Source organism: Glandiceps talaboti, chromosome 3 (assembly GCF_964340395.1).
Source record: "Glandiceps talaboti chromosome 3, keGlaTala1.1, whole genome shotgun sequence".
Lineage (NCBI taxonomy): Eukaryota > Metazoa > Hemichordata > Enteropneusta > Spengelidae > Glandiceps > Glandiceps talaboti.
This window is the reverse complement of record NC_135551.1, coordinates 1,432,242-1,455,510: the sequence shown is the minus strand read 5'-3', so window position 1 is coordinate 1,455,510 and position 23,269 is coordinate 1,432,242. Positions and strand designations below refer to the sequence as shown.

General features: G+C 36.5%; 1 protein-coding gene across 2 annotated transcripts in view; it reads left to right on the top strand.

Annotated features, from left to right (window-relative positions):
* Nucleotides 1-20,790, top strand: part of LOC144432615 (uncharacterized) — a 56,453-nt gene extending 35,663 nt beyond the window's left edge. For both annotated transcript variants that reach the window (XM_078120871.1, XM_078120872.1), the window contains one exon: nucleotides 16,561-20,790. In XM_078120871.1, coding sequence (XP_077976997.1) covers nucleotides 16,561-16,857 — 297 coding nt within the window. In that variant the 3' untranslated portion in view covers nucleotides 16,858-20,790. The remainder of the gene's footprint in view (nucleotides 1-16,560) is intronic.
* Nucleotides 20,791-23,269: the final 2,479 nt, after the last annotated feature.

Sequence of the window (23,269 nt, the reverse complement as noted above, 5' to 3'; positions counted from 1 at the left end):
GAATTCTACTTACTGGTACTTTAACCATCAGTTTCTATAGTATGTGCTATGAGGAGAACACATACCTAGTATTCTACTTACTGGTACTTTAACCATCAGTTTCTATAGTAATGTGCTATGATGAGGAGAACACATACCTAGTATTCTACTTACTGGTACTTTAACCATCAGTTTCTATAGTAATGTGCTATGAGGAGAACACATACCTAGTGTTCTACTTACTGGTACTTTAACCATCAGTTTCTATAGTATGTGCTATGAGGAGAACGCATACCTAGTATTCTACTTACTGGTACTTTAACCATCAGTTTCTATAGTAATGTGCTATGAGGAGAACACATACCTAGTATTCTACTTACTGGTACTTTAACCATCAGTTTCTATAGTACTGTGCTATGAGGAGAATGCATACCTAGTATTCTACTTACTGGTACTTTAACCATCAGTTTCTATAGTAATGTGCTATGAGGAGAACGCATACCTAGTATTCTACTTACTGGTACTTTAACCATCAGTTTCTATAGTAATGTGCTATGAGGAGAACACATACCTAGTATTCTACTTACTGGTACTTTAACCATCAGTTTCTATAGTAATGTGCTATGAGGAGAACACATACCTAGTATTCTACTTACTGGTACTTTAACCATCAGTTTCTATAGTAATGTGCTATGAGGAGAACACATACCTAGTATTCTACTTACTGGTACTTTAACCATCAGTTTCTATAGTAATGTGCTATGAGGAGAACACATACCTAGTATTCTACTTACTGGTACTTTAACCATCAGTTTCTATAGTATGTGCTATGAGGAGAACGCATACCTAGTATTCTACTTACTGGTACTTTAACCATCAGTTTCTATAGTAATGTGGTATGAGGAGAACGCATACCTAGTATTCTACTTACTGGTACTTTAACCATCAGTTTCTATAGTAATGTGCTATGAGGAGAACACATACCTAGTATTCTACTTACTGGTACTTTAACCATCAGTTTCTATAGTAATGTGGTATGAGGAGAACACACACCTAGTATTCTACTTACTGGTACTTTAACCATCAGTTTCTATAGTAATGTGCTATGAGGAGAATGCATACCTAGTATTCTACTTACTGGTACTTTAACCATCAGTTTCTATAGTATGTGCTATGAGGAGAACACATACCTAGTATTCTACTTACTGGTACTTTAACCATCAGTTTCTATAGTAATGTGGTATGAGGAGAACGCATACCTAGTATTCTACTTACTGGTACTTTAACCATCAGTTTCTATAGTAATGTGCTATGAGGAGAATGCATACCTAGTATTCTACTTACTGGTACTTTAACCATCAGTTTCTATAGTAATGTGCTATGAGGAGAATGCATACCTAGTATTCTACTTACTGGTACTTTAACCATCAGTTTCTATAGTAATGTGCTATGAGGAGAACACATACCTAGTATTCTACTTACTGGTACTTTAACCATCAGTTTCTATAGTATGTGCTATGAGGAGAACGCATACCTAGTATTCTACTTACTGGTACTTTAACCATCAGTTTCTATAGTATCTGCTATGAGGAGAACGCACACCTAGTATTCTACTTACTGGTACTTTAACCATCAGTTTCTATAATAATGTGCTATGAGGAGAACACATACCTAGTATTCTACTTACTGGTACTTTAACCATCAGTTTCTATAGTAATGTGCTATGAGGAGAACGCATACCTAGTATTCTACTTACTGGTACTTTAACCATTAGTTTCTATAGTATGTGCTATGAGGAGAACGCATACCTAGTATTCTACTTACTGGTACTTTAACCATTAGTTTCTATAGTATGTGCTATGAGGAGAACGCACACCTAGTATTCTACTTACTGGTACTTTAACCATTAGTTTCTATAGTATGTGCTATGAGGAGAACGCATACCTAGTATTCTACTTACTGGTACTTTAACCATTAGTTTCTATAGTATGTGCTATGAGGAGAACGCATACCTAGTATTCTACTTACTGGTACTTTAACCATTAGTTTCTATAGTATGTGCTATGTGGAGAACGCACACCTAGTATTCTACTTACTGGTACTTTAACCATTAGTTTCTATAGTATCTGCTATGAGGAGAACGCATACCTAGTATTCTACTTACTGGTACTTTAACCATTAGTTTCTATAGTATGTGCTATGAGGAGAACGCATACCTAGTATTCTACTTACTGGTACTTTAACCATCAGTTTCTATAGTAATGTGCTATGAGGAGAACGCATACCTAGTGTTCTACTTACTGGTACTTTAACCATCAGTTTCTCTAGTATGTGCTATGAGGAGAACACATACCTAGTATTCTACTTACTGGTACGTTAACCATCAGTTTCTATAGTATGTGCTATGAGGAGAATGCATACCTAGTATTCAACTTACTGGTACTTTAACCATCAGTTTCTATAGTATGTGCTATGAGGAGAACACATACCTAGTATTCTACTTACTGGTACTTTAACCATCAGTTTCTATAGTAATGTGGTATGAGGAGAACGCATACCTAGTGTTCTACTTACTGGTACTTTAACCATCAGTTTCTATAGTAATGTGCTATGAGGAGAACACATACCTAGCATTCTACTTACTGGTACTTTAACCATCAGTTTCTATAGTATGTGCTATGAGGAGAACACATACCTAGTATTCTACTTACTGGTACTTTAACCATCAGTTTCTATAGTAATTTGCTATGAGGAGAACACATACCTAGAATTCTACTTACTGGTACTTTAACCATCAGTTTCTATAGTATGTGCTATGAGGAGAACACATACCTAGTATTCTACTTACTGGTACTTTAACCATCAGTTTCTATAGTAATGTGCTATGATGAGGAGAACACATACCTAGTATTCTACTTACTGGTACTTTAACCATCAGTTTCTATAGTAATGTGCTATGAGGAGAACACATACCTAGTGTTCTACTTACTGGTACTTTAACCATCAGTTTCTATAGTATGTGCTATGAGGAGAACGCATACCTAGTATTCTACTTACTGGTACTTTAACCATCAGTTTCTATAGTAATGTGCTATGAGGAGAACACATACCTAGTATTCTACTTACTGGTACTTTAACCATCAGTTTCCATAGTAATGTGCTATGAGGAGAACGCATACCTAGTATTCTACTTACTGGTACTTTAACCATCAGTTTCTATAGTAATGTGCTATGAGGAGAACACATACCTAGTATTCTACTTACTGGTACTTTAACCATCAGTTTCTATAGTATGTGCTATGAGGAGAACACATACCTAGTATTCTACTTACTGGTACTTTAACCATCAGTTTCTATAGTAATGTGCTATGAGGAGAACACATATCTAGTATTCTACTTACTGGTACTTTAACCATCAGTTTCCAGAGTAATGTGCTATGAGGAGAACACATACCTAGTATTCTACTTACTGGTACTTTAACCATCAGTTTCTATAGTAATGTGGTATGAGGAGAACACATACCTAGTATTCTACTTACTGGTACTTTAACCATCAGTTTCTATAGTAATGTGCTATGAGGAGAACACATACCTAGTATTCTACTTACTGGTACTTTAACCATCAGTTTCTATAGTAATGTGCTATGAGGAGAACACATACCTAGTGTTCTACTTACTGGTACTTTAACCATCAGTTTCTATAGTATGTGCTATGAGGAGAACACATACCTAGTATTCTACTTACTGGTACTTTAACCATCAGTTTCTATAGTAATGTGCTATGAGGAGAACACATACCTAGTATTCTACTTACTGGTACTTTAACCATCAGTTTCTATAGTAATGTGCTATGAGGAGAACACATACCTAGTATTCTACTTACTGGTACTTTAACCATCAGTTTCCATAGTAATGTTCTATGAGGAGAACGCACACCTAGTATTCTACTTACTGGTACTTTAACCATCAGTTTCTATAGTAATGTGCTATGAGGAGAACACATACCTAGTATTCTACTTACTGGTACTTTAACCATCAGTTTCTATAGTAATGTGCTATGAGGAGAACACATACCTAGTATTCTACTTACTGGTACTTTAACCATCAGTTTCTATAGTAATGTGCTATGAGGAGAACACATACCTAGTATTCTACTTACTGGTACTTTAACCATCAGTTTCTATAGTACTGTGCTATGAGGAGAATGCATACCTAGTATTCTACTTACTGGTACTTTAACCATCAGTTTCTATAGTAATGTGCTATGAGGAGAACACATACCTAGTATTCTACTTACTGGTACTTTAACCATCAGTTTCTATAGTAATGTGCTATGAGGAGAACACATACCTAGTATTCTACTTACTGGTACTTTAACCATCAGTTTCTATAGTAATGTGCTATGAGGAGAACACATACCTAGTATTCTACTTACTGGTACTTTAACCATCAGTTTCTATAGTAATGTGCTATGAGGAGAACACATACCTAGTATTCTACTTACTGGTACTTTAACCATCAGTTTCCATAGTAATGTTCTATGAGGAGAACGCACACCTAGTATTCTACTTACTGGTACTTTAACCATCAGTTTCTATAGTATGTGCTATGAGGAGAACGCATACCTAGTATTCTACTTACTGGTACTTTAACCATCAGTTTCTGTAGTAATGTGGTATGAGGAGAACGCATACCTAGTATTCTACTTACTGGTACTTTAACCATCAGTTTCTATAGTAATGTGCTATGAGGAGAACACATACCTAGTATTCTACTTACTGGTACTTTAACCATCAGTTTCTATAGTAATGTGGTATGAGGAGAACACACACCTAGTATTCTACTTACTGGTACTTTAACCATCAGTTTCTATAGTAATGTGCTATGAGGAGAATGCATACCTAGTATTCTACTTACTGGTACTTTAACCATCAGTTTCTATAGTATGTGCTATGAGGAGAACACATACCTAGTATTCTACTTACTGGTACTTTAACCATCAGTTTCTATAGTAATGTGGTATGAGGAGAACGCATACCTAGTATTCTACTTACTGGTACTTTAACCATCAGTTTCTATAGTAATGTGCTATGAGGAGAATGCATACCTAGTATTCTACTTACTGGTACTTTAACCATCAGTTTCTATAGTAATGTGCTATGAGGAGAATGCATACCTAGTATTCTACTTACTGGTACTTTAACCATCAGTTTCTATAGTAATGTGCTATGAGGAGAATGCATACCTAGTATTCTACTTACTGGTACTTTAACCATCAGTTTCTATAGTATGTGCTATGAGGAGAATGCATACCTAGTATTCTACTTACTGGTACTTTAACCATCAGTTTCTATAGTAATGTGCTATGAGGAGAACACATACCTAGTATTCTACTTACTGGTACTTTAACCATCAGTTTCTATAGTAATGTGCTATGAGGAGAATGCATACCTAGTATTCTACTTACTGGTACTTTAACCATCAGTTTCTATAGTAATGTGCTATGAGGAGAACGCATACCTAGTATTCTACTTACTGGTACTTTAACCATCAGTTTCTATAGTATGTGCTATGAGGAGAACGCATACCTAGTATTCTACTTACTGGTACTTTAACCATCAGTTTCTATAGTAATGTGCTATGAGGAGAATGCATACCTAGTATTCTACTTACTGGTACTTTAACCATCAGTTTCTATAGTAATGTGCTATGAGGAGAACACATACCTAGTATTCTACTTACTGGTACTTTAACCATCAGTTTCTATAGTATGTGGTATGAGGAGAACGCATACCTAGTATTCTACTTACTGGTACTTTAACCATTAGTTTCTATAGTATGTGCTATGAGGAGAACACATACCTAGTATTCTACTTACTGGTACTTTAACCATCAGTTTCTATAGTATGTGCTATGAGGAGAATGCATACCTAGTATTCTACTTACTGGTACTTTAACCATCAGTTTCTATAGTAATGTGCTATGAGGAGAACACATACCTAGTGTTCTACTTACTGGTACTTTAACCATCAGTTTCTATAGTAATGTGGTATGAGGAGAACGCATACCTTGTATTCTACTTACTGGTACTTTAACCATCAGTTTCTATAGTACTGTGCTATGAGGAGAACACATACCTAGTATTCTACTTACTGGTACTTTAACCATCAGTTTCTATAGTAATGTGCTATGAGGAGAACACATACCTAGTATTCTACTTACTGGTACTTTAACCATCAGTTTCTATAGTACTGTGCTATGAGGAGAACACATACCTAGTATACTACTTACTGGTACTTTAACCATCAGTTTCTATAGTAATGTGCTATGAGGAGAACACATACCTAGTATTCTACTTACTGGTACTTTAACCATCAGTTTCTATAGTAATGTGCTATGAGGAGAACACATACCTAGTATTCTACTTACTGGTACTTTAACCATCAGTTTCTATAGTAATGTGCTATGAGGAGAACACATACCTAGTATTCTACTTACTGGTACTTTAACCATCAGTTTCTATAGTAATGTGCTATGAGGAGAACACATACCTAGTATTCTACTTACTGGTACTTTAACCATCAGTTTCTATAGTAATGTGCTATGAGGAGAACACATACCTAGTATTCTACTTACTGGTACTTTAACCATCAGTTTCTATAGTAATGTGCTATGAGGAGAACACATACCTAGTATTCTACTTACTGGTACTTTAACCATCAGTTTCTATAGTATGTGCTATGAGGAGAATGCATACCTAGTATTCTACTTACTGGTACTTTAACCATCAGTTTCTATAGTATGTGCTATGAGGAGAACGCATACCTAGTATTCTACTTACTGGTACTTTAACCATCAGTTTCTATAGTATGTGCTATGAGGAGAATGCATACCTAGTATTCTACTTACTGGTACTTTAACCATCAGTTTCTATAGTAATGTGCTATGAGGAGAACGCATACCTAGTATTCTACTTACTGGTACTTTAACCATCAGTTTCTATAGTATGTGCTATGAGGAGAATGCATACCTAGTATTCTACTTACTGGTACTTTAACCATCAGTTTCTATAGTATGTGCTATGAGGAGAACGCATACCTAGTATTCTACTTACTGGTACTTTAACCATCAGTTTCTATAGTAATGTGTTATGAGGAGAACGCATACCTAGTATTCTACTTACTGGTACTTTAACCATCAGTTTCTATAGTATGTGCTATGAGGAGAACACATACCTAGTGTTCTACTTACTGGTACTTTAACCATCAGTTTCTATAGTATGTGCTATGAGGAGAATGCATACCTAGTATTCTACTTACTGGTACTTTAACCATCAGTTTCTATAGTAATGTGCTATGAGGAGAACACATACCTAGTATTCTACTTACTGGTACTTTAACCATCAGTTTCTATAGTAATGTGCTATGAGGAGAACACATACCTAGTATTCTACTTACTGGTACTTTAACCACCAGTTTCCATAGTAATGTGCTATGAGGAGAACACATACCTAGTATTCTACTTACTGGTACTTTAACTATCAGTTTCTATAGTAATGTGGTATGAGGAGAACACATACCTAGTGTTCTACTTACTGGTACTTTAACCATCAGTTTCCATAGTAATGTGGTATGAGGAGAACACATACCTAGTATTCTACTTACTGGTACTTTAACCATCAGTTTCCATAGTAATGTGCTATGAGGAGAACACATACCTAGTATTCTACTTACTGGTACTTTAACCATCAGTTTCTATAGTAATGTGGTATGAGGAGAACACATACCTAGTATTCTACTTACTGGTACTTTAACCATCAGTTTCTATAGTATGTGCTATGAGGAGAACGCATACCTTGTATTCTACTTACTGGTACTTTAACCATCAGTTTCTATAGTATGTGCTATGAGGAGAACGCATACCTAGTATTCTACTTACTGGTACTTTAACCATCAGTTTCTATAGTATGTGCTATGAGGAGAACGCATACCTAGTATTCTACTTACTGGTACTTTAACCATCAGTTTCTATAGTAATGTGGTATGAGGAGAACGCATACCTTGTATTTAGATAAACTATAGAAATGAATAAATAACATCATTTCATTTTAGTATATGCATATACTAAAATGTTGTGGAAGCCTCGAAATGCCAATGGAATGTGTGATATGATAACGATGTGTTGGTTTTCTTGGATTAAGCCGTGCAAAGTAATAACTTTGTTTGACATCACATTTGATTTGCAAAACTAAAGAGGGAGGGTGGTTTACAAAACAAACTGATTATATATTCCAAAGTATGCAAATTAGTTATCCAATTTAAATATGAATGGTTAACGACAATGTTTGACCATCAATACTTCTTTATTCATAATGTATTACAAAAATGCAGCATAGCAAGGCACAATAAAACAAATATTGTGACTGAATCTACTTGGCACATATTACAGTCGTGTGTTCAGTTACCACTGATTTCCATGGAATACCAAAGTGGCAATCAGCAGCACAGTTCAAAGTCTCTGTTACATGCACTGGTTGCCATAGGTATCAAAGTAAAGTGTCATGTCATTGTTTATTGCAGTAGTTTATTTGGAGACACACCAAAATCCTTTCCTTTAGCTGACTTTGCAGTTTTATATGTAGGTTTAATTTCTTCTGTAATTTCTACAATATCCCCATTATCTCAGTCATAACATACTGCTGTCAATGGGTGTTTGGCAGAATAATAGTGCACTGAAATATAAGAGTTACAACTCTGATTAAGCTAGGAGCACTCCCTCTGAAAAATTGGTGTGTGTTGGGCACAAACATTGCACTATATATACAGAATCCTATCCATCACCAACTGTAGCTCTTCATTCTCCTTGTGTGGGTTTCTCTAAAGACTGAATAAACTTAAAACAAATGAAAAAGTGAAGGAAAAAATTAATTGAATAAGGAATCTCTATCATTAAGGGAGTTGCACAGGCTAGGACGTCAGTTAAAATTCTCAATAAAAATATGTAAATTCAATTCAATAAATGTATTTATACACATTTGAATAAGAATTAGCAAGGGGCTAACAGGAAATGTACAGGTAAATCGACCTCAAACTGTGACTGGAATTGACATGTTTGTATTTTGCTGGGGAGTCTGATGCGCCCTCAACGATGATTCTCTGTATATGGGCCCATATCACGCAATGGCAGCATGTGGCATTTTGTAGAAAGTTTAGATGCCGTCTACACGGACTAGTATTCAGACGCCTGCTGCCGATTTCACCTCAAAATCTCAGAAGGAGGGTGAGTACATAAATATAACGTTCAACCTTTGATTTAGATGTGTTTCTCACTTTCCTATCCTATCCATGCGTACAATGTGTATCACCTTCAGTGAATTCACATATTGTCGCCAAGTACTAGTACTAGTAGCTAGGACTAGCCGAGTAGATAGTCGGTGCATTTTTCCCTGATAGTGCACTTCACCTATGCTGAGTAACTTATTCATTTCATGCATGGGCGAGAAAGTGGCCTAAACATTGTTCTTTTCTTTTTTTGACAGGATCAAGCTGAAGTGAAATGGACAGGCTAAGACAAGAAGAGATACAAAAGTGGTCGACAGACAGTGCACTAGCTAGATACTGACGCCGTCCAATACACAAGTAAACGATTCCCAACTTAACCGAATTACTACGTTTTCACAGGGACTTATAATTTCATAAATAAAATATGTTTTTGTGTAAGGTAGTTTTGACTTTTGTTAATAAATTATCGATCATATATAATACATCCAGACACTTGAGTTGATAAAATATTTGGATCCCATCCCATGTTGCATTCAGTTATGTGCCATTGCTTTTTACTATGTTGTAGTAGAAATGTCATGTTTATTATTTCATTTTGAATTCCATACATTATCGGTGATAAAACGTATACAGCATACCTTTTCAACAATACAGTAAACTTACTCGTTATCTCATTCGCTTGCTTGCTTGCTCAATGAAGAAGAAGACCAAGAGTGTTATAAAATTTACTGAAATTTATTATTGTACATAATTATTCTGGATATGGCTTCTTCTAGTGATAGTTTTACAAAAATAAATAAATAAATGGACATACATTAATAACTGTAACATGACATGAGTCAGTATGGAAAACCTACTGTAGACATAAATATTTCCATACATTGAAAAATTCACAGAAGTACAATTTCTGATTTGTCATACACGCTTTCATTTTGTGGACATTCCACAAGAAAATTCAACACTACTGCCACAACTGTTGACACATTGCAGGACGGTTTAATATTAGAATGATAGGTCTAGTCAAATGAAAGTTACGTTTTCTCCGTAGGGGTAACTTCATTAACTGGTTGCTTCTGTTTCTTGTATAAACCATCTGTCGGCATCACAGTCCCCACACTCGTAGACTGCAGATGGCTGGCTGTGCTGTGTGGGTTACTGGGCAATGTCTAACCTCGCTCTAACCTTGTCACCGAAACTCTGTCTTGCGACTCCATGTATTCTAACCTGGCCTTTATACCAGAGTCTGACAAGGCCTTGTAACGAAGCTTGGCCTTTATTATTCCTATTTTTGGTTTTGGCATCTTCAAATTAGCCGTATTTCAGGTGATATGTGGTGATGGCTTTGCTTAGAGCACGGCTGATCAGCTGAGCAACCGAGGCTACACGTAGAACGTATAGAACGCTACGCATGCGCAATACACACGGTTTGTTGTCTCCCTAGCTTTGAAATAGTAAGCAAGCTTTACAGTACGATTCGTATTACTTATATAGAGTGTCTCTACAGTAGTCTAAAGGTGGATATGAACCATATGACGATTACCATACATACTAGAGGGTCCAAAGAAACTAATCCACAACCATGCTTTCAACTAGCATTTCTACATACGGCCTGGACGGTTTGTGAAATGTTGAAAAAACAGCATTTCTTCTGGTTTTCACTGTCTTAATCTGTATGAACTCGGTAGACAGACTTGATTAGCAAGTAGCTATTTTTTCTTCCGTAAGGTAGAGATGTATTTAGTGGGTGGAAGTCTGTGTCTGTGCGTGTGTCTGTCTGTGTCATCGTTTTCTCCACAACCGGTTGCTCAATTCAAATGAAATTTTGAAGACGAATTCCGTAGGGTAATGGCAAGACTTGATTAGGTTTGGTAAAAATCTCGTGAATATTAATGAGCAATTTACATAATTAATGGTTTTTGGTAATTAGGCTATATCTCAAAAATTATAACTTGGTACATACATTTGCGATACCAAAGTGCACCTGTCCTGAAAATATTACTAATGTAGCTTTTAGTTTTAATAAGTTATTGGCATATTTTTGTAGGCCACTAAAAAGGAAAAAATAGTTTCTCATCAGGTAATGTTGTCTTAAGTGGTGCGATGATGTGCTTTTTTTTACATTCTCAACAAATGTTAATCAATCTTAACTTATTATTGCAGTTACTCTTCTTTTCAGTCCCCGCCGGACAAAGTCTGGGACGGGAACTTATGGATTGAGTTCTGTCCGTCCGTCAGTCCGTCCGTCCAGAGCCGTTTCTTGGAGATGCCAGGACCGATTTTTTTCAAACTTGGTACAGGGGCAACATACAATAGCATACATATGCGCGTCAATTTGTTTCATGATACAATCCAATATGGCTGCCTAGCAGCCACTTTGTTTGCAAATTTTCCATGTCCAAAGCCATAACTCAGACATGCTTGAACAGATCTTATTCAAAGTTGGTATTAGGACAGTGTTCTTTGACACACATGTACATATCCAATTTCGTCATGATACAATCCGATATGGCTGCCTAGGTCAAGGACAAGGAATGCATGGTTGGAATTCCCCAACAGTTGAACGGCCAGTGAAGGCCAGGGAACACTGCTTCATTGTAAAGGGGATACAGGTTTACAAAAATTGCAATTTTAACAGATAATAGCAACCAAATGGAATTAAATTTCAGCAAAGTTGAGCAATACGAATTTGACATTTTTATTTATGATGACAGCAATGAAAAAAAAACCCCCAAAAAACAACAATTACCTTGTAAAAATTAAAAAATATGAAAAATATGACATATTAATATACACACATATCAAATTTCATCAAAACATAAACAAACAATATTTTAATGGTTTTGCTGGAGTGTTGAATATATACTGTGAAAATATGGAGTCAATATCTTTATTTTTAACAAAGATATGACATTTTTACTAAGTAAAGCATGGGGATGAAAAATAGCCTGTGCAACAACCTTAATACACAAACATGTGCATGACTGATCATATATCACATATTCTGTTTGCATTCAATTCATTCACCATGTACTAATGTTGTTTATCACAGTCTCCTCTCTACATGGCTGAAAAACAACACTATAAGTTGTATAACTTGGTGTGAGTGGCATACTGTGCAAACTGGTATGAAATTCAGTACAGTACAGTGGTGACATGAATGGTTTACAAATGCAACTATAACCAAATGAGTTTCAAAACAAAAAACTAGTAATTTCTGTGATCCATATGCCATGCTCCCTTTCTATCTTTGGGCAAGCAGTTTTTGAGACATCATTGGAATATGTTTGATACACATGTCAGACCCAAACACACAATAATACTGACACATGCTTTAGTAAACTGGCAAAGAACAGTGATCTAAATCACTAGATTATTTCATTTTCCTCACTTATGTAAATTTGGTTGTTGTTTTTTTCAACCTCTGGCAAATAAATAATATATATACAGTTCTAACCCAAATATTTCGAAGAGACTGAGCTCCTCTTCATCGGTGGGTCTACAGTATATATATATATATATCTATGTTTCCTTATTTTTGAATTGAACCAATTATCTTGCAGTCCATCCAGGTTAAATACCGGTGTGTGCAAGCCTTCCCCCTCCCCTCTCATAAAGATACCCCCTCCCCTCTCATAAAGATACTCCCCTCCCCTCTCATAAAGATACTCCCCTCCCCTCTCATAAAGATACTCCCCTCCCCTCTCATAAAGATACTCCCCTCCCCTCTCATAAAGATACTCCCCTCCCCTCTCATAAAGATACTCCCTCCCCTCTCTTAAAGATATTCCCCTACCCTCTCATAAAGATATGCAAATACGTAAACGTGTCTTCAACTTCAAATGCTTACCAATCCATCAAAACTCTTGTCTTCTAAGACTTAATATGCTAAGATTTCTCTTACTACACTGCTTTGTTCTTTATTTTGCCATCATACTATCTAAAGACACCCACACTAAATACTAGTATAAATCTAATAATTAAAACAAAATTACCATGCGGAATATGGCAACGCATGAATCCATCTGCAGAAATGACCTCCGTAGAAAGAGTGCATTTAACTGTGGTGGCTAGTAATGCACAATCATGGGTGGTAGAAAGCTATGGAAGTTGATGAAATGGGTGTATATTGACAGTAATGATGTCTAGTAACTCACAGTGGTGGGAGGCAGAAAGCTTCGGCAGTAAGAGTAATTATCTCTCATGTACAAACTGACTAAGAATGATCGGCATCACGTCAGCTTGTGATGCCATTTGACCTCATTTACATACTTGTTTGTAATTGTCATTTTTCTGCTGAACGAATTAAGATGCACGTTAACATCAACAAAGTTGTTACTTTGCATTGTACAATGGGCTCTGTCCATAATACATCATTTCTCAGATATGCAGTATCAGATTTCAAATCTGGCACAAAGGTGACATGTCATATGGGACATCTTGCTTGCACATAGTCCAGGGATGTTGTCACACAACATTGAACAACACAACAATGAAAATTAAATTAACAATATGGTGTTAATTGTAAACCCGTGATTGTCATATCACCAAGTTTCAGGGAAAATGAATGCGTCATTTATATCTAGCTGTATATGTATATGTTATTTGCCAAATACCGTTCCATATCTTGCTGCGAGAGTTAATTTTAATAATATAACGGAGAGCCGAGGGTGAGCCGTTATACCGGAAAATTTACCTCAAGCAGCAAGATGTGGAACAGTATTTGGCAAATAACATACTTTTACATCACCTGCGACTACGAATTCATTTTTGAATGTCTAAAAATGCTGTTTCATTTTAAAATAAAAATCACTTCTGCATTATACTGTTGAGCGTAGTATCACACAATGCGGTTGTTTACATGTCAGCCTTAACTTTATCATCCAATCAGAGTGCGCATTTGCTCAGTATTATGACGTAATGTTTACTATTTGCATATCACTCTGTGATATGTTCAAACTTATAACCTTCAGCAGAAAAATGAGTGCATCTTTGTTTTGCGTACTGTATTCCATTAAATGTACATAAATGTTTGTGATATACTTCGTTGTTCTAATTAAGCAAACATTGCACCCTCTAGGCCTCTGTGGTGGTGATTTTCATATCCTTGATAAATTTAGGAATTCATGTTTACGATCACATGACGACCATGCATTCGCCGTCACTGGACTTTTGCCGTTCTGTGCAGAATTTTTGACTTTCCCTGCGACATGAAAAGTACAGTTCAAAGACTTGTTACAATGTATACAACGGTGATATTTTGTTCGGTTGACAACAAATTTGGCACTGGACATGCTTTTTATAGCTGGATTTCTAGTTGTCTGCTAGGTTTGTTTACAAGGGGACGTGCAGTGATCATGTGATACAACAAGCAAAAATATGGCTATTGGTGAAAAATACACCTGCATATCTGCAGGGCTCTTGACCAATCAGAATGCGAGATTGTTGACAGGTGATATATAAGAAATAAATAGTTCCAGTTCTTATTTATATAACATACAGTAATTTGAAAAGTGTGGCATTTGTCACTGTCAGTGTACCAGACTCACTAATGTGTACAGTGTACTAGACTCAGTAATGTGTACAGTATACCAGACTCAGTAATGTGTACAGTGTACCAGACTCAGTAATGTGTACAGTGTACTAGACTCAGTAATGTGTACAGTATACCAGACTCAGTAATGTGTAAAGTGTACTAGACTCAGTAATGTGTACAGTGTACTAGACTCAGTAATGTGTACAGTATACCAGACTCAGTAATGTGTACAATATACCAGACTCAGTAATGTGTACAATATACCAAACTCTGCAGTAATGTGTACAGTATACCAGACTCAGTAATGTGTACAGTATACCAGACTCAGTAATGTGTACAGTATACCAGACTCAGTAATGTGTACAGTATACCAGACTCAGTAATGTGTACAGTATACTAGACTCAGTAATGTGTACAGTGTACTAGACTCAGTAATGTGTACAGTATACCAGACTCAGTAATGTGTACAGTATACCAGACTCAGTAATGTATAAAGTGTACCAGACTCAGTAATGTGTACAGTGTACCAGACTCAGTAATGTGTACAGTGTACTAGACTCAGTAATGTGTACAGTATACCAGACTCAGTAATGTGTACAGTATACCAGACTCAGTAATGTGTACAGTGTACTAGACTCAGTAATGTGTACAGTATACCAGACTCAGTAATGTGTAGTGTACTAGACTCAGTAATGTGTACAGTGTACTAGACTCAGTAATGTGTACAGTATACCAGACTCAGTAATGTGTACAGTATACCAGACTCAGTAATGTATAAAGTATACCAGACTCGCTAGATCAGTAATGTGTACAGTATACCAGACTCAGTAATGTGTACAATATACCAGACTCAGTAATGTGTACAGTATACCAGACTCAGTAATGTGTACAGTATACCAGACTCAGTAATGTGTACAGTGTACTAGACTCAGTAATGTGTACAGTATACCAGACTCAGTAATGTGTACAGTATACCAGACTCAGTAATGTGTACAGTATACCAGACTCAGTAATGTGTACAGTATACCAGACTCAGTAATGTGTACAGTATACCAGACTCAGTAATGTGTACAGTGTACTAGACTCAGTAATGTGTACAGTATACCAGACTCAGTAATGTGTACAGTATACCAGACTCAGTAATGTGTACAGTGTACTAGACTCAGTAATGTGTACAGTATACCAGACTCAGTAATGTGTACAGTATACTAGACTCAGTAATGTGTACAGTGTACTAGACTCAGTAATGTGTACAATATACCAGACTCAGTAATATGTACAGTGTACTAGACTCAGTAATGTGTACAGTATACCAGACTCAGTAATGTGTACAGTATATCAGACTCAGTAATGTGTACAGTGTACTAGACTCAGTAATGTGTACAGTGTACTAGACTCAGTAATGTGTACAGTGTACTAGACTCAGTAATGTGTACAGTGTACTAGACTCAGTAATGTGCAAAGCATAATCTTTAGGAACTAATTTATGAAGATAGCATTTCAGTTCCAGCTAGATTCTCACATTGGTTAGCGTTGTGTTATTTTGCAGCCATAAGGATTACATTGGATAATTCTTTTGTTCAGGACCAACTTTTCTATAGCTCTGTCAGAAAACTTTTTTTCACATTTAAATGATAATCCTAATCTGAAATTGTGGAAATCTAATATTTTATCAAATTTCCCCACTCTGTTGAAATACTTAGGCACTGTTTTAATATGCACATTTGCCAGCATGTTGATGAAGACTATTTCTTTATTGGTTTACAGGTTGTAGTAGCATGCAAGACAATACTACGAGACTGTCCTAAGATTGATACAATCCTGTTGAGTTTAGATGAGCACATCGTTAAAATAACGGAGAAGACTTGGGACCTAGCCATACAACATGGCCAGACTCACAAAGATGTACATGACACTCTGCACACAGTGGATGAAAACAGAGCCAGAATCAAGAATGCTAGGACTATTGTCAGTCAAAGGGTACAAGATGTTGACAATCTGTATAAGAAAATCAAAGCAGCAATAATGTGGAGTCAAAGAATTGATTTGATTGGATCTTATTAACCTAACCAGTCCAACTATTAAAAGGGAACAAACCAGTTATTAACCTAACCAGGCCAACCATTAAAAGGGAACAAACCAGTTATTAACCTAACCAGTCCAACCATTAAAAGGGAACAAACCAGTTATTAACCTAACCAGTCCAACCATTAAAAGGGAACAAACCAGTTATTAACCTAACCAGTCCAACCATTAAAAGGGAACAAACCAGTTATTAACCTATCCAGTCCAACCATTAAAAGGGAACAAACCAGTTATTAACCTAACCAGTCCAACCATTAAAAGGGAACAAACCAGTTATTAACCTAACCAGTCCAACCATTAAAAGGGAACAAACCAGTTATTAACCTAACCTGTCCAACCATTAAAAGGGAACAAACCAGTTATTAACCTAACCAGTCCAACCATTAAAAGGGAACAAACCAGTTATTAACCTAACCAGTCCAACCATTAAAAGGGAACAAACCAGTTATTAACCTAACCAGTCCAACCATTAAAAGGGAACAAACCAGTTATTAACCTAACCAGTCCAACCATTAAAAGGGAACAAACCAGTTATTAACCTAACCAGTCCAACCATTAAAAGGGAACAAACCAGTTATTAACCTAACCAGTCCAACCATTAAAAGGGAACAAACCAGTTATTAACCTAACCAGTCCAACCATTAAAAGGGAACAAACCAGTTATTAACCTAACCAGTCCAACCATTAAAAGGGAACAAACCAGTTATTAACCTAACCAGTCCAACCATTAAAAGGGAACAAACCAGTTATTAACCTATCCAGTCCAACCATAAAAGGGAACAAACCAGTTATTAACCTAACCAGTCCAACCATTAAAAGGGAACAAACCAGTTATTAACCTAACCAGTCCAACCATTAAAAGGGAACAAACCAGTTATTAACCTATCCAGTCCAACCATTAAAAGGGAACAAACCAGTTATTAACCTATCCAGTCCAACCATTAAAAGGGAACAAACCAGTTATTAACCTAACCAGTCCAACCATTAAAAGGGAACATTTAGATGTCAAAGCTGACCCCTCCTAGTTGATTCAGCTGATGTCCAGTAAATCATGGAAAGTCGTGTTCACCACCTCTGCATCGCATGACTTCTCACACACTTTGATACATACTTGTCTTCCAGAGTTGATGTGGATGAAAAACCACACTGACAATATTCTCTGTCTGTATGGCCAGAAGGGTAACTTGTAAAGCTATCTTTCAAATCTGAGCTAATGGCAAAAAGGAGGAATGCACCTGTTGCTACTACTAAATAATTATGAACTGTATTAATATTGCAAGTCACAATGTAAGGGGTCTAAAATCCTCTTTAGGTGATGTAAAGAATTGACTTGGATACTGTGACATTTTACATATTCAATAGCACTTGCTTAATAACAATAATTTATCAGTCCTTACAACATTACACAAAGACTTTACCTCAGTGGGTGTGAGTGCCATAGATACTTCACAAGGTGTTCTCACCGGCCGGTAGGTGTTGGTATTCTAATTGGCCTACGAATCAAAATGGTGTTACACCGATTCTAATACAAGACGAAAGCCGCATTGTCGGTATATGTGTGAAGTGGGATGGTAAGCATGATTTAGTCATTATCAATGTGTATACCAACTGCAAACTCAGATAATGATGAATACAAGTGTATACTGGGCTTGTTACAGAACATTATCAATGACTTAGACATGTTGCTGTCTTATCGCCAGACATTTGAATGCAGATCCATGGAGAGGCCAATATGAATATGGACTATTAGTAAATTTTACTAGGGACAATGACTTTGTTCTTGCAGACATTAGTTGTCTTCTGACCAGGACCTCTATACATCTCTAAGTGACTATTTTGTACTCAGAGCTGGCTAGATCATATTATCTGTACAACAGCTACTAACAAGATTATTGAATCCATTAATGTGAAGTATGACACTATTTCATTTGACCATTTTCCTGTTATAATTTCAATTCAGACCAATCTGCTACCAAAGCTGAGTCTGGTTCAACAAAATATGGTCTTTAAACCTTGCTTGAATAAAGCTACACTTCAACACACATTGTTATGCCACAATCTTTTATCCTGGCTGTATATATCCTAGTAAAGCACTTACCTGTACTGATACAAACTGTTACATTCATTAGTGAACAATTTAACAGTTTCTATAATGACAAGTCACATTGCATCTGTATTAAAGCTTGTTGCAGAAAGGACTACCACCTTCCACTAATTCCAACAAACACACCATACCAGGTTGGAATACACTAGTTATAAGGATTACTATGAGAAGGCTTGCACACACTTCCTGCTCTGGAGAGAAAATAGGTCTCATAAATCTGGCCTGTTCTATGAATTAATGAGGAGATCTCGAGTGCAATTTGGAAGGCAGTTTGCTCACAGTAGAAAAGCAGAAAATCAACTAGGAGTATTTCCTGTCAGGCAAAGTGCTTATCATACATAACTTTAGATCATAGTATTTTAGAATATGCAACAGTATCTTGGAGTGTCCCAACTAAAAATCTATTGATACCCTTGGAAGGGGTTCTGAGATGTGCAACGAAATATATCTAATTCAATGATAGTATAAGTGATCATATTGCATATAAACATCCGTCCCTCTACATAAGAAGGGAAATATTCAAGACACAAATAATTACTTTCCTTAGTTCACTTGGGAAAATCTTTACTTCTATCCTTAATCAAAGATTAGTAAATTGGGCTGATGCCGTTGGTTGTATTACTGATTGTCAAGCCGGTTTTAGAAGCGTCTTTAGTACAGAAGACAATATTTTTGCGTTACACGTTATAATTTAAAAATACCTGTGTAAATCTAAAGGTCGCTTTTATTGTGTTTTTGTCGACTTTAGTAAAGCTTTTGACTCGGTAAATCACAACATGTTATTGTACAGGCTATGTATGGAAGGCATTACTGGTAAAATGTTCAGAATTTTGAAAGCCATGTATAGTGAAGTTAAATCTTGCGTGAGAGATAAACAGGGACTGACAGATTATTTTCATTGTTCTGTTGAAGTGCGGCAAGGATGTATGCTGAGCCCGTTTCTGTTTACCCTATTTATAAATGAACTCAACACTATGCTAGCAAACTCAGGTAACCGAGGAATCCAGATTACGCAAGAGTTTTATGATTTGTTTTCACTCCTTTATGCGGATGACGTAACCATCTTTGGTGACACTCCCATTGGATTGCAAAGATTGTTGTCTGTTCTTGAATCTTTCTGTCAGAAATGGAACTTATCTGTAAATATGAGCAAATCTCAAATTAATGTATTTCCTAGAGGGGGTATTCTGAAAAAATCTGAAAAGTGGTTCTTCAGAGGTGAAAAAATAAAAACTGTCAGTATTACAAATATTTAGGTTAATGCCAATAAATGATGACTCAGAGACAAGATGTGCCGTTAAAGAAGGGGGGGACGAGCTCCACGTGCAGGTGTCATAGCGAACAGCCATGTCGTGAAGCCACTCGCCTGTTTGAGTGACAGCACGTCATGGAAGGCGTGGTACCCGAGTGTTGCCAGCCACCAGCAGGGGCGTGTACTGCGAACAGGGTGGAGCATTGGGTGGTGCGGGGTCTGCGTGTGAGTCTCGCACCGCCATGGTCTGTGCCCCACATGCCTGGTTACAGCCAGCGAGCCCCCCCCCCCCCTTACTGTGTTTATTGATAACATTTGCTCATTCTTACTCTTTTATTTGATTCTGTTTTTTTTTTTTTTTTTTTTTTTTTCTTTTCTGATGATTGGTAGGCGTCCTAGCAGACAACCATATCGTGGAGCATGCCCTAGGTGGTTGTCCTGACGATGGAGTGCGTGGTGCCCATTGGAGTTAGCCTGTGGTGCATGTGTGATAGCAGAGCATTGTGTATGAGTAGAGTATTACATGTAGACGTGGGTATGGTACATGTAAGGTGTGCATTTAGGAGTGGGTGGGTGGGAAATTTTTTGCTAGAGTGATGGTGCTTGTGTTCACTGTGTGAACGTTGGCAGTGAAAGGCTGAGTGAGGATGTGAATTGGTATATATATTAATGTAATAGGAGAATAGTGTTTGGTTTCAGATTGCAGCCCGTGCAGTTGGTTGGAGTCATCCCCTGGCATTAACCGCGATTATATGACTATGCTATAATCCCAACATTTAATGTTATCAAGCAGAAACCAGTGGAGCAAAGCAGTAGAAACTCTAGCGGATCAAGTCAGAAAGGCCATGGGAATAATTTTTCGTATTGTCAAAAATACAGGTAGTTTACCTTACAAAGAATATTTTAAACTTTTTGACTCTATGGTCTTGCCAGTTTTGACATATGGGGCAGAAATTTGGGGTTATGCTAAGTTCCAGGTTGCAGAAAGAGTACAGCTAAAGTATTGTAAAATGTTTTTAGGTATAAAGTCATCAACACCTGACGTCTGTGTACTGGGGGACTGGCAGATTTCCAATTGCTATTCATACAATCAAAAAAGTTTTGTCATATTGGTGTAAACTCTAAGCTTACAAATGCCACCAAATAGAGTAGCAAAGCAGAGTTATAATCTTGCTATTGAACTCGATAGAAATAACAAGGTATCGTGGGCAACACAGGTCAGATGTCTTTTATTTGAATATGGTTTTGGAGAGGTTTGGTATTGGCAAGGCCCTGGTGACTTTGATATCTTCCTATGCCACTTCTTGACCAGAGCAGTGGATATTTTTAAGCAGGACTGGTGGACAGAGGTGTGTTCTAAGGACAAACTACGTTTATATAGAAATTTTAAATTTTTGTTCCAGTCAGACGATAACATTATGTTAAAAATGGAAACTAAATTCAGACGAGCATTGGCTTGCCTTAGAAGTTCTGGTCTCGAACTGGCTCTGGAAAAGGGCCGTGCTTTGGGTATTCACTTGTAAAATATGTATGTCAACAAATATTGAAGATGAATACCATTTTACTCTAGTTTGTCCCCTGTACCAAAATCTCAGACAAAAGTACTTTCCTTCCTTTTTGTTGTTACTATAATCTTTTGGAAAAAAAAAAATTTAAAAAAAAAAGTTTTATTCACTTATGTCGTCAAACAAAGGTCCAGTAATTCTAAACCTAGCTGCGTATGTAAATAGAGCAGAGGTTTTAAGAAAGGAATTCTGCTAATTTATTTTCTGTACACTTCCGTGAGATTATGTAATCTAGTACTGTAAATTTTTTGCGATATGGGCCGGAGGCCTTAAGAAGCAATAAACCATTATTATAAAAAAAAAATTATAAACATCGTCTTCTAAGCTTTGATCTGCTTCCACTTTACAGAAGGGAATTGATTGATGTCAAGTTTATTGTAATAGTGTGAATGGTGAATGTGACGTCAACGTAGACAATCTGTGACAAATTGCATCCATCTCTTCTGAAACCCCTAACACTGCAACAGAAGCTATGTGCCAAGGTTAATTCCCACCAAAAAATAAATAAATTTCCTCCGCTGGCTCAAATTCAAATACTTTCCCAATGGTCTATGGCATTTATTACTACAAAAATAAATTGTGCAACACCAGTCGAAGTCAGTCAAAATCTTACTTACACAATTCTCATTGGATGATAATTGATTGAAAAACTGACATGAACCTTCACACCATAACTACAATACAAGACTATGTTCATATCAAAATATTTATTCATATTATGCAGAACAAACTCAGGTCAGTTTTCTTTCTCCTTCTCAGAGGCAAAAATCTGGAATAGCATCCTGTCAACATAAGATGCATCAATACGCTTAACGAATTTAAGCAATCTTCTAAACAATTTCTTCTAGAAGAGTAAATTAAACCACTGTACAATTTATTGTTACCGTATGTTCTTCATAAGTACTATGAACTCTGAGGTACTATGTATTTCCTTTTGATATATCAATTTGCTGTCAAACATTGTATATAACTATGGTAGGGGACAGGCTTGAATAGCTGTAAGCTAAATCCCGATTCCCCTATTTACCCACGAAATAGTATTTTTGTATGTGTATCTGTAATGTTCATTTGTGCTTTTGGGTAAATAAAAAAACACACTATATGTATTAGTGCAACGCCAGTCAATCAAACACTGTCAAAATCTATCTTACACAATTCTCATTGGATGACAACTGATTGACAACTGACATGTGATAGTTATGCATGACTCATGCCTCTTCATTGGATTTGAATTGTGAGTAAGAAGTAATTACTGGTATATCTTCTAGATAATTAGACAATAAACACACCCATTAGATGTTGATATTAACCATAGATGGTACAAAAAATGTTGAAATCTTGTTGTTGCTGAGGTCAGTGATGTTTGGTTCCAATGACAATGATTTTCTTATTGAATGTGTACACAAGTGTTGTAAGGGGCAAGATCAATAGGCCAGTATAGGATAAAAAAAAAACTAGATTCCTTTAGTT